Here is a 13,416-nt window from a genome sequence, read left to right as displayed (position 1 = left end):
GTGTAAAACCCCAATCAACTACTCCACAAAGTTAGTATGGACACTGTTTTATAATCTAAGAAAGTCTAGGTCCAAGATTCAAGTCCTTGGACAAGTCATCTAACCTCTCTGAGCCTCAATTCCATATTAGTAATACGAATTCACAAACAATATAAATTCTACACCCCCCAAAAAAGAACTTTCAAAAGGCTAATGTGAAGGTTAAATTGGATAATAGCCCTTTCAAACTGCAAAGTATTAAAAGCAATTCTCCATGCAATCAAAAACTATTTCTCTCTCTGGCACCGTTTTTTTTACTCATTCAAACTCAAAACCATTGGTATTTCCCTCTCAAATTGCCTATAACTAATAATTCACCTAGGTCTGGCATTTCTTTCTCAGCAACATAATTTTTTGTCACTGCTTTCTAACAAATCCTCATGATTTCAAATATGCACTGCTCTGAATGACTGATTTATCAGCTTCTGGCTTCCTCCTTATCTAATCTATATCACATCCTAATATCAGATTTATCCTCCTAATACACTCAGCTCAAAAGTCTTCAGAGGCTCTCTAACCCACAGAACCAGGTCCCACCTACAGAGCCCTGCATTCTATGACACGACTGCAGCCTGGGGCCAGCTCCTAAGCTTATCTCAAGGTTTACCATGTGCCCAAGGGCCTTGCCTCATACCCAGCCAGTATGAACAGACAGATCATCAAAAACTTTAATATAACCCTACTTGCTTCTTACCTTGAGCTTCCCACTGATGGACCCAACTGTCAAAGCTGGATCCTCTAATATCATTAGGAACTTCCTCTTAACCTTGAATCTGGGAAGGCACCATTAACAAGGTTAGGCTGGTTAATTCTAGTGCACACCCCACATGCTAAGGAGCATGCCTGCTGCCCAGTATCATTTTCCTTCTGCTTCTCTCTTGGCCCAGAAACTCTTTGCCCCCTCCTACTCTTTAACATTGAGGGCCTACCATAATCAAATTCACAGCTCAATGGGAACCCATTGCTCCATCTCAGCCAGTGGTTTCCAATCCCATCAGACCAAATACAAATATTTTATTCCTGGAATAAATTATCATTTTTATATATTACTGGATTCAAGAGGAAATGCCAGGTAGGCAGAAGGATGTGTGAGAATGGAAACAAAGACAGGGTCTTAGCTAAAGAGAGGCATGTGTAGGTCATCATGTTATAGCTGCTATTTAATTCATGAATAAAATCACATGGGAAAGAGTGCTGATTAGAGAAAAAAAGGCCCCTTCCCTGTCCTAAAACTCCATAATATTTAGAGAAGGAGACAACACAAGAGAGAGAGAAAAGCTACCCACTTGGAAAATCTGGTGTTAGCTAAACAGGAATGATAGAAACTAAACTGAAGTGGTATGAAAAGGAGAATGAAAGGTGAGAAAGTGAAACAGAAAGTACACTTCTTGGGAGTTCCCTGGTGGCCTAGTGGTTAGAATACCAGGCTTTCACTGCTGTGGTCCAGATTCAATCCCTGGTCAGGGAAACAAATCAGACCAGTGACAGACTACATTTAGTTCATCAATATCTTAACAATACTATTGAAGTAAATCTCTGTTATTTATCTTGCTGTGGATCAGCAGAAAAGTAACTGTGGTTCCTTCAATGCAAAAATAAACTGAAGTCTTATTTCAAGATTTGTACTTTTAAAAATGTAGTAGAGGTGAAGCTATTAATACTAAAATTTCTGAAAGTGAACTGAAAAGATCCCACTAATAAAAGAAGGTATTTCATTCTCTTGAAGTAGAGAAACTATGCAGGATGTAATAAAGCAAAAGATAGAGCAATTTCATCTCATAAAAATTTAAAATTTATATGTATCAAATAACTGTTAAAAAGACTTTTTAGAAAAATGACAGAATGGAAGAAAATATTACAACATACATGATGCTGATATATAAAGAGCATCTATAATCAGTAAGAAAAACCAATAGAAAATATATTAAAGAACAGGAACAAAAATCAAGAAAGAAGAAATACAAATGACTAATAAGGTAGCATAATCCCCTCATTTTTAAGAACTTTCCTTAAAAGTCATGAATATAGAGTAACTCTAGATTAATATGTGCGTGGAGCTCTGCAAACAAAATCAGACATGTAAGATTCCTCAGTTAGTGACAGTCTCACCATCAATGCACAGCAGTTTTTTTCTCCACACCTGAGTATATAGCAGGATAGTTTTATTTTATTTAACATGAATTGCTATGATCGTAAGAGGTACTGATTTTTAAATTTCAGTTTACACATTCCAATTAGAAATATAACTATGTAATTTAGAAACGCAGCATATTCAGAGGTGCATAATAGTTAAACAGCTATGAGCATCATGCAAACACAAAAGCAAAGATAACAAGAAAAAATGCCTACCTTCCCTGATAGCTGTGAAAGGTGTACCTTCTTCTTCTTGCAGCCTGATCACCTTCAGGGCTACCAACTTCCCATTTACCCTGGAGAAACAAAACAAAAGATGAGAAGCAAATCCGTGAAAATATGTTCCCGTTATGGTTCTAATTGTCTTCCTTACAATTTATATTTTATGCATTTTTGCACTGAAAATGTCAGAACTCAATTATGCCACCACAACAAGATTAATTTCAGTAAGGCTGGGAATCCTGTATCATCATCATAAATATTCACACTTTAAATATTCACATTTTAAATATTCGCACTTGCATAGTCCAAGATTTAACTGAAGTTTTCTGTGATTCACTCTATGTTCTTTCCAAAATGAAACTAGTGCTTAACAAAAACACCATGTTCGATCAATTATTCACAGATTAATTAAAACTCAAGTCGTCAAAATAACACTCTCCCTTTGTTTCTCCAATAGCGCCTCTGTTTCTTTTGCTGAAATGTCTTTATCTTCAGTCTTAAGTTGAAGTCATTCAATCCCCAAGGACAGAAACCTGACACTCAGTCTTCTTCCTTCTCTCTTCCCTCTTCTTTCTCTGTCTGTCTCTGTCTGTCTCTCTCTCAACATCACCCATTCCTCCCTTTTTCACTATTTTTTTTTTACTAGAGCCTCCTAAAATTACATTAGTCTGATTGTGTTTTATAATGCAGTATATCATCAAAATAAAAGTTAAGAATATTTAACTATTACAAAATTACACAAGACCTATCCAAAGCAGATGTTTCTTCTAGACACATTCCAAATGTGTATCAGCTCAGCTCTAATTAAAAGTAGGATTACGCTAGGCAGATAACTTTTTATCCAATCTATTCTGTTAATAAAATAAAGACATGATTATCTATGTTGGTCTTCTAGTTGACTGCTCTACTTTCTACCTTGACTAGGCTTACCAACATACTTCCTTAATTAAAATAAGTAAAAGAAACACAAAGCATTTAATGAAAAGTAAATCTCCCCGCCACACCCAGCTCCCACCCTCTGAGGTCACCACTTACCTCAGAGAGGTAACTTAGCTTAACATATATACTTAACACACACACACACACAAATGGTAATATGGCATACAGGGTACAGTGTATATTATTTTTATCACTCGATATACTTTGGTGACTTCCTCATAAATTCATAGAAAATTGTCTCTTGCTTTTGAAAGACCACACGGTGTTCCTTTGTATGAGTGTAGTATGCTTAATTTAACGCCAGTCCTCTACTGATAGGCATTTAGCAGGTTCCCAATTTTTGGCCATAAAACAATGATATAATAAATATTCTTGGACATAATTTCATCCATGTAAAAATACATCTGTAAGACAAATTCCTAAAAGTAAAATGTGGATGGACCTAGAGTCTGTCATACAGAGTGAAGTAAGTCAGAAAGAGAAAAACAAATATCGTATGCTAACACATATATATGGAATCTAAAAACAAAAAAAAAAAAGGTCACGAAGAACCTAGGGGCAGGACAGGAATAAAGACGCAGACCTACTAGAGAATGGACTTGAGGACACGAGGAGGGGGAAGGGTAAGCTGGGACGAAGTGAGAGAGTAGCATGTACATATATACACTACCAAATATAAAATAGATAGCTAGTGGAAAGCAGCCACATAGCACAGGGAGATCAGCTCAGTGCTTTGTGACCACCTAGAGGGGTGGGATAGGGACGGTGGGAGGGAGGGAGACACAAGAGGGAAGAGATATGGGGATATATGTATATGTATAGCTGATTCACTTTGTTATAAAGTAGAAACTAACACACCATTGTAAAGCAATTATACTCCAATAAAGATGTTGGGGAAAAAAAAAAACAAAGTAGGGTGTGGATAGCCAAAAAAAAAAAAAAATGTGTATTTCTAAATTCTAACTCTGATGACACTGAGAAATTATCCTACTTACAGCTTGTACCAATTTATACAACCTATAGAAAATAGGAGCTCCTGTTTCCCCTTTACCAGTATATACTATGTTATCAACCATTGATTTTGCCAATCTGATAGGTGAAAAATGGTTTCTTACTGCAATTTAAATTGCAACCAAAAATCTTTAGAGGCTATGGAATCAGCAAAGGAGAGCTCGTGTGGCCCAGAGAATCCAGTGCCTGAGTCTGAAATAAAGAATTTGAATGTCTCTTTGTAAAGAACTGCAACCAATTGGTCTGTTTTCGATAAAAAAAAAAAACAAAAAACAACTGCCACAGGCACAAAGGTCAAGGGAATCATCACAGCCCAACCATCCTACTGGCATCCCTCATCAAACGGATTGTTGAAATATATTATTGGTTACAGTAGTCAAAGTACATCCAGTTATAACGCTCCACAATGTGCTGTCTCCTCAAGGCTAGGAGTCATGTTTATTTTCCCTTGTGTCTCTCAGCTGGGAGGACAGGCCTGCAGCTTTTCTGCTCTGCAACTCTCCTCTCCTGAGTACATCACCTTGATTTTCTTCTAATCCTGATTATGCTCTAGGTACCCAGGTGCAAGCAAAAAATTAATATTCACATGGGGTTCAACTGGTGAGTGTGACTTGTGCTGGCCATTTTGCCCTTTATGACTAAGGGAGGCCTCTGGCAGGGCTTGGGGCTGGGATGCAGTCAGTACTCACATCTGCACAGATTTTCTCAGCCCAGCTGAGCTCGTCACTGGCTCCCTGAGGAGGCAGGAACTGATTCCAGGAACTGCTTGGAATTTTGCCTTCATTTATCGATATTCTCCCCTCACCCATAAAAAACACATACAAACTTTTCCCTTTCCCTTGAGATCGCTGGCTTGCATATACCGTGAACTGAATTCTAGAACACAGGGAATTTGTGATTTTGGAAGGCTATCTGCTTAAAACACACTCTGAGACCATGAAGCTATGAGTCCCCTGTAATACACTGAAAGGAGAAGAGCCTTTAATTGAACCAGCACTCATGCTTTAAATGCAACTAGAGAAGGAACACCTTTAAACAATCTCATAGGCTAGTGTACATTATTTTTGTGGCGAAAAAAATTTTGAACATATTTACTATGATAAACTGCATAAAAGAATAAGATCCAAGTTAATGGGATCCTGATTCTGAAGCACAACTCTCCATGAGTTAAAACCTCCAACTATCAATTTCTTATAGTTACGATAATCACAGCAGTTAAAGACATTTAGATTTTATGTATTACATCATATGAAACTAAAAAATTCCTTAAAATTTATACTAGATTATTAGCTCCAGGAGAATACAGAAAAGGAACTCTTTTTCTGTTTTGTTAACTGTTACATGCCCAATGCCTAAAACTGTCTGGCACAGAGGAGACTCTCAAAATATTTTTTTTTTTTTTTTTTTTTTTTTTGCGGTACGCAGGCCTCTCACTGTTGTGGCCTCTACCGTTGCGGAGCACAGGCTCCGGACGCACAGGCTCAGTGGCCATGGCTCACGGGCCTAGCCGCTCCGTGGTATGTGGGATCTTCCCGGGCCGGGGCACGAACCCGTGTCCCCTGCATCGGCAAGCGGACTCTCAACCACTGCGCCACCAGGGAAGCCCTCAAAATACTTTATTGACTGAATATTAATAATGTTAATATACTGATATTTCTTTCCTCATACCTATAAGTATCTCAAGAATAAAGTATAAATTATTTTCAATAATTTCAAAAATATAAAATTTATAAAAAGATTTCAATATCTTCTTTCATGTTTATTTGTTTTCTTTTTTCAAATTAAAGGTTCAGTCTCTTTGTTTTTGATGATGCATGAAGATATAGAAAGTTTTCATTTCCTTAAGATTTTAGAATTTATAGAACGCTTTGTTAATTAACCTTTTTCACCCAACAGACATGTTTCAGAACCCTCACTATCTTTAATAATCTGAGCCCAGACTAGTAACCAGTATTTCCCTCTTCTCCAACTGCTTCATTGGTTTCCCATTAAGAACCATATTGATTATCAAATAGCCTCTAACCTAAGAGTCATTGTGACTCTCTCTTTTCTTAATTAGTTTTCCTCTACATGTCTAGACACTCACCAACTACTGAATCCCTCAGTTCTAAAGTCTAGAAAAAACATAAGTCACTGGCTCCACTTTTGGAAAAGGTACCTTTTGAAAAAATAACATTACACATTTTCTAATATTCTACCTTTGGGGCATATTTTTTTAACTTTAGTACCGACTGAAACATTTGAAATTCTAAGTGACGAACTCTAACAAAATGTCATTTTTTTAGAGATATCAAAAGAAGATACCTATTATTCTATGAAAAACAAAATAAACATGGTATCTAATAATTACCTTGTATGGTTTAAACTATTTTATTAAGTATTCAAAACACATACTTCAAACATTGAAGTTCTTTAGAATAATTACAAAATTCAAATTGAATCAATAAATTAGAGCTGTTTACAGGAAAACACTGAAGATTTCTCTTTAACAAGTTTTATTAATTAAATCAAAGGCTAATGAATAGAAGGTAATCAAGGCTTGATTGGCAATGGAAACATTAATTCAGGTAAATAATATAGCAAAAAAAATGCTTTCAATTGTGTTAATATCACCACAGAAATTTCTGTTGGAGATATTGCCAGGTTTGTGTCTAGTTATTCTAAGCTATCTAGGGAGCTGTTTTAATTTCAGAGATTCTTTACTATTTTCTAATTCTTCCAACCACTGCCTTTCCCAGCGTGTCCTCACTGTGAAGCTCACTTCAGGCCCAAGGACAAGTGACACTGCTTTAGTCCGCATGTCACACAGGAACAGCTGTCAACTGCATCAGGAGGAAAAGCCAGGGGGACGTCCGAGCACAGAGCTATCCACGCACAGACATGGAGAGGCTGGCTGTCCTGGCAAAGCCACACTAGAGTGGATCCAGCTTTCAAACCGGTCCTAACCACAGATCCAAATCTCTGCCAACTTCAGAAATTCTGTCCACAAATCTATGTGCCCTAAGTTTGTAAATAATAAAATGATCTTGTGTGGATTACGCACGATCGAGAAGTTTTGAATAAGGAGCACAGCCTATTCATTTTTTCATGCATTTGTTACTTTAACATTTTGTGAACCCTATAAAGGAAAACTCCCCACTTAGGGTAAACTTGCCCAGCTCAAAAGACGATGCACAAAGAGAATTTCCTTACAGACAGTCCTCAAAGGAAAGCCTAAAGGTTTTCTATCACATTAGTTACCTCAAATTCATAAGATAACTTAGTACAATAAAACAAAATAACAAATATTATCTAGGTCATCTTTGAAGATAGTGTTCATGTGCTTACACCTAGAAGAAATTATGTGTAGAGGACATAAAGGAAATTAAGGCAATACACCTAAAAGAAATTTAATATACTCTGGTAAATTTAATATATTCTGCCTCTCTCTTCCATTATGATTTTGTCTCAAGAGAAACTGCTATGGAAAACAATACTGAGTGCAGGGAGATACAATGCTTTTGTTTCCTTACTGTATTGGTTTAGAAGCAATACAAGGAAATGTAGTTACTACTGAGGGATTGACAATGGCAAGGCGGAGTACGTCAAGGACAATATTTTGAGCTGAACTTATAAATTTTTGGCAAAGTCATTAAAAACATTTTAAAGGTTTTACCATTAGTGCTTCTTTTATTAATTCCCTCTTAGGACACTGTTGGAACGCTGACTATACTGTCTCACATACACACTTCAAAAATTAAAAACAACTAAATATTCATGGCCTTGCTATTTCCACCTAAATTCAATTTATATTCAGGTATAAATGAGAAATCATCTCAATACTATTTAACCTTTGATATTCTGAAATATTCTAAAAGTGTCATCTATAATACTTTATTCTGGAAAAGTAAATTTAGAATTTCAAGGTAAGTTGTCAGTAATCACACCTCACCCTAATTTTTTTTTTTTTTTTTTTTTTTGCGGTACGCGGGTCTCTCCTGTTGTGGAGCACAGGCTCCGGACGCGCAGGCTCAGCGGCCATGGCTCACGGGCCCAGCCACTCGGCGGCATGTGGGATCTTCCCGGACCAGGGCACGAACCTGCGTCCCCTGCATCGGCAGGCGGACTCTCAACCACTGCGCCACCAGGGAAGCCCTCACCCTAATCTTTATCAAAATAATGCAGAGAGAAGAGGAAAAAGACTAATGTCATTTCTGTTAAATTAATTTCTTTAAAAAAAAATCCAAAGATTTATAAGAGAATAGCATAATGGCTACTTATTAGGATGTGATTAATAATGCAAAAAGTCTAATGATTTAACGTACTGAGAAAAAGGATGTGCTCAACCAACAATTATTATGAGTTTGTACATTTGACAAAATATTGATAATGATGTTTTATTAAATGTAAAACCTCATAATACTTTGAAACATAAAATTAGAGGAATATATATTGTTCATGGGAGAAAATAAAATAATTACATTTCAATAATTTTAAACTTGTACCTTTCCAAAAATAAAATCTGTCAATAAAGGATTTGAGAGTCGTATTACCTTAAAAAGTAGAAGTAACCTCAGTGATCATTCAAGCTCCTGAACAGACAAAAAAATCCTGACTGGCTTGATTGTCTTTGTCCTCCCACTCCCTGGAGCAAAGTAGCTCCTCAAAAGACCTCGGTGGAACTCAACCCCTCTAAAATACCCAAATTACTTAGTCCTTTTTTATGCTGAGTCAAAATTTGCTTCCTGTAACTTCTACTCTCTGATTCCAGGTCTGAGTCCACCAAGACTAAACTAAATGCTCTTCCACAAGACAGCCCTGCCCTTAATTAAGTTTTAATATCCTGCCTCCTAGTCAACAAATACTAATTGAGAGACTGTGACTTTGTGCTTGGGATAAAGAATAAACAACCCAGACATGGTCCCTGCACTTAAGTCTCACCGAGGAGACAGACGTAAAACATGTAACTACAAAGACGGCTGACATACACCAAAGGGAGACGGGAGGTGCTCGCTCTTCAAACAGGGGACAATTTAAGCATCACTAAACTAATACCTGTGATTGAAAGGAATTAAATATGTTTAAATCAGTAAGTTTATAATGAGACTTTAAAAGAAACTCATGAGTCACATTTGGAGAGTACTACAGAACCATCTCATTAGTTTAAAAACTGTTAAAGAGAATATGTCAAGCATTTACCTTCCCTTTTCATATACTTTCGCATACACTGTACCTCAGTGTAAACAGATAGTTCATAAGTGAAGTTTCTCTGCATAGATGCACTGCATGTAACAAATGAAGAGGAAATGACAGAATTTGAATATCACCATTAATGGTTGCTAAAGTCACAAAAAGAAGCTACCAGATATTATGTGCCCCCTGATGGAAGCATTCATCCCCCTCAATGGAATCAATCCAACAGGAATCTGACCACATCCAAATCTAACTACTTATTTCAAGGAGATAAGGGAACAAGTTAAATAACACCATTGGGGTATAATCAGAAAACTCCGGACTACAGGAAACCATAGGGAAATGAACCTGTTTCTTCAACAAATGAATTTCAAGAAAAAAAGGAGGGGAGAACCCATAGATTAAAAGAGAGAGATGAACTAATGGCAATTAATTGCAATGTATGGACCCGATTTTATCTTGATTCCAACAAAGTTTATTTTAACACTGACTACATATTCGATGATAAAGAAATCGTTAAATTTTTTACATGTGATAATGGCATTATGGTTTGGTGTTTTAAAATAGAGGCCTTATCTGTTAAAGAAAAAATATAAAATGAAATAATATGATGTTTGGGGTTTGTTTCAAAATAATTGGAAGGAATGAATACAGATGAAACAAGATTAGACACAGGTTGTCAGTGTTGGAAACTGATGGGGGTTTATCAAAACTCCGTAAGAAGTTCTTTAAAAATTAAAAAACATACCCAATACAAGTTGGGATAAATGCAATGAAGGAAAATCACAGCATGCCATAAAAAAGATAAAGAACCTATTTTAATGATACTAATGAACTTATTTACAAAATAGAAATAGACTCACAGACACAGAAAACAAACTTATGGTTACCAAAAGGGAAGCGGGGGTGGACAGGGATAAATTAGGAGTTTGGCATTAACATATACACACTACTATGTATAAAACAGATAACCAACAAGGACCTACTGTATAACACAGGGAACTATATTCAATATCTTATAATAACCTATAATGGAAAAGAATCTGAAAAAGAATATATATACGTGTGTACAACTGAATATCTTTGCTGTACACCCAAAACATTGTAAGTCAACTATACTTCAATTAAAAAAAAAAAAAGAAGAACCTATTTTAGATTAGACAGGGAAAGATTCTCTGAAAATGTGACATTTAAGCTGAAACAAGAAATATAGAAGAGTAAGCAAAGAACATTCCAGGCAGATGGAACAACCTGTACAAAAGCCCAGGGGCAGAGAACACAATGTGTTAAACAAAGCTATAAGAAAGAAAGAGTGGCTGGAGCTTGTTGGCCGGCAGGGGGTAGGAGAGGGGGGACGTGCAGAGAGGGACAGGAGAGCCAGACCATGCAGGCCCTTAAGGGCCACAGAAAGGACTGATTTAAAAAAAAATCACCGGGAAATCTTAAGAAAGGGGATAATATGATTAAATTGTGTGTCTGCAGCTCCCTCACTATCGTGTAGAGAACAGCCTGAAGGAGCACAATAGTGGGAGCAGGGAGGGCGGTCAGGCAGCTACTACAGTGGTCCAGGGGAAAGATGGTGGTCACAAAGTACCAGGGTATTGGTAAGAGCAATGGGGAAAAGGAAAACAATATTCTGAAGACAGAATCAAGAGACTGTTAGGATAAACTGAATTGGGCATAGGGCAAGTGGTAAAGGATGACTCCAAATGTCCTGTCTTTAGTTTCTGTGTGGATGGAGGCACGTGTACTGACTCAAGGGAAACTAAAGAAGAAGAGATTTAGACAGAGAATCAAGAGTCCTATTTGGGAGGATCTTAGTCTAGACATAAAAACTTGTGAGTCATTTGGAGGACTTCAAGGGAAGTAATAACTTCAAGAGAGAGCCAATTTTCTGTTAAAGCAGAAGTAAACACTCAGAAGAAAGTCGAACACACGTAAGCATTTGTAAATCAGAAAACAGTATTCTAGATCTAGATCTAGACAACATAAAAAGAGCCTGAAGGACATGGGGAAGGGACAGAGTAGGAGATATAGTGCGAAATACACGGGTGACGTCTGAAAGATAATAAACCATCAGGGCGTTTTATACCATGCCTGTGGTAAACAGTGGTGTGAGGCAGAGGACATTCCATCCTGACAGCCTCTTGGAAGCAGGTAGAGTAGGGACTGCTGTTTTGGCTGCCCTCTGCGTGCATCAGGCAAGGCCTGGAGCTGGCACCAGCCTCTGTGGCTGCACAGAAACCAAGGTACAGGTTCTCACCCCTGACTACATTTTTAAATCAACTGGAAAGCTTTAAAACATACCCATGCCTGGCTCCACCCCTGATTTAGTTGGTGCAGTGTGGGGTCCTAGCATCCATATTTTTTAAAAACATCCTGGGTGACTGTAAAGTGTAACCAGGGTTGAGAACCACTGTGTTAAATAAGCCTTCAGGTTCCGACATCACGTGCTCATTGTCTTTCTTCCTTTGTCTGGTCTCTCCAACACTGAAGTCTCCTTTTTCTCGGTAAACGTTCAAATGTTTTCAACTATTTTGAGCGCCCTCACAGTCCTAGTTGCAAGCCTTTGGTAAGTCGGGGCTGATTAACCCCTTGTGAAATGTGCTTGCCAAGGTGTACACACTACCAGATGTGGTCTGATAAGTGCTGAGTGGACTGGGAGACTACCCTGCCCCATTCCAGAAACTCGACTGGTACTCATTTGGCCTCAGCATGTATTCGCCTGTGATCAGCACAAAACACCATTAACTCATGGATCTTGCCAACAATTAAAACCCCTGAGTTTTCTTCATGGGCCCCACAATCACACCATCTCTAACTTGCCCTAGGCCTAATAATTCACTTTTTAAACATAATTTCAGGAGTCTGATTTATTCCTATTAAGATTCCAACTTGTCAGCAGCAACCAACTGCTCAAACCTCTCCTGTCTAAATTCTAATCTTGTTTTTGACAAGCACTGGCTGCCCATCCTTCTGTGTGTCCTTCTCTGAGGTAGAATAGAAACACTGAACAGGATGAGGTCCAGGGCAGTGCTCTTGGACACCACACTCTTGACATGCCCCATCCACCTTTGGGGGACGTGGCTTCATTGACTGTCTTCTCTTTCTCTCTCTTTTCTCCCCTCCCTCCTTCCCTTTTCACTTTCAAACTCTCTAATCCAGCCCTTCCTCTCCATGGCCCTCTGTCCCAAACCACTGCACTGACCTTCTGCCTCTACCATTGGACTGTGCTGGAAAATCTGCATCTGGCACACAGTTAGGGCTCCATGGTGAACAAATGAGTCAACCCTTTACCATGTAATAAAGGTACTAGAAACCCTACCACTCTTACCAACCTGTTTTAAATCCACCGCCAGAAACGGCGTATCACTCAACTGTCTATGGCTCTCTTACCTACCAGAACATAATCAGAACATTTACCCATGTTTGAAAAACAAGCAGATACCCAGCATCTACAGTGTTCCAGTCCACTAGCTTAACAATCTCATCAGAAAGAGGAATTAAGGTTATTTAGGTATGACATAATTTTTTTATGAACTCCTAGATCATTATTTTTCTTCCTATTTTGATTTACTCAGAAATAATCTGAGTGATAATCTGTCCTAAAATTTTCCACTGGAGGAGGGGAAATGAGAAAGGCATGCAGGGAGGAAGCCACACCAGTTCCATCTTCTTCTGTGAACATTTGGACATCTCAAGCCTGCTAATGTCTCTAAAATTTTTCATAGTTCCTCAAAGATGACTAACAATTATGGGACAATCTCAACTCTCAAATTCTTTAGAAGTCTGTGAAACAGTCGTCTCAGGTCTTAAATCAGAACTCCTTAGAAAAACATAGTACTGTCAGACTTCCTAAGACATTTGATAATTTAATTCACTCCTATGTTTGCTTTGCAC

The 13,416-nt window shown here is 37.8% G+C and overlaps 1 protein-coding gene across 2 annotated transcripts in view; it reads right to left on the bottom strand.

Annotated features, from left to right (window-relative positions):
• Positions 1 to 13,416, bottom strand: part of CDK14 (cyclin dependent kinase 14) — a 582,146-nt gene that overhangs the window by 379,259 nt on the left and 189,471 nt on the right. For both annotated transcript variants that reach the window (XM_089917034.1, XM_022585327.3), the window contains exon 5: positions 2,389 to 2,468. In XM_089917034.1, the coding sequence (XP_089773160.1) occupies positions 2,389 to 2,468 (80 nt within the window). The remainder of the gene's footprint in view (positions 1 to 2,388; positions 2,469 to 13,416) is intronic.

The sequence above is a fragment of the Delphinapterus leucas genome, chromosome 9, assembly GCF_059928025.1.
Source record: "Delphinapterus leucas isolate spDelLeu-1000000601 "Yukka" chromosome 9, BTC_Dleu_Yukka2, whole genome shotgun sequence".
In the NCBI taxonomy this organism is placed as follows: domain Eukaryota; kingdom Metazoa; phylum Chordata; class Mammalia; order Artiodactyla; family Monodontidae; genus Delphinapterus; species Delphinapterus leucas.
Note: the sequence above shows the minus strand (reverse complement) of the source record. Positions and strands in the feature narration are given on the sequence as shown.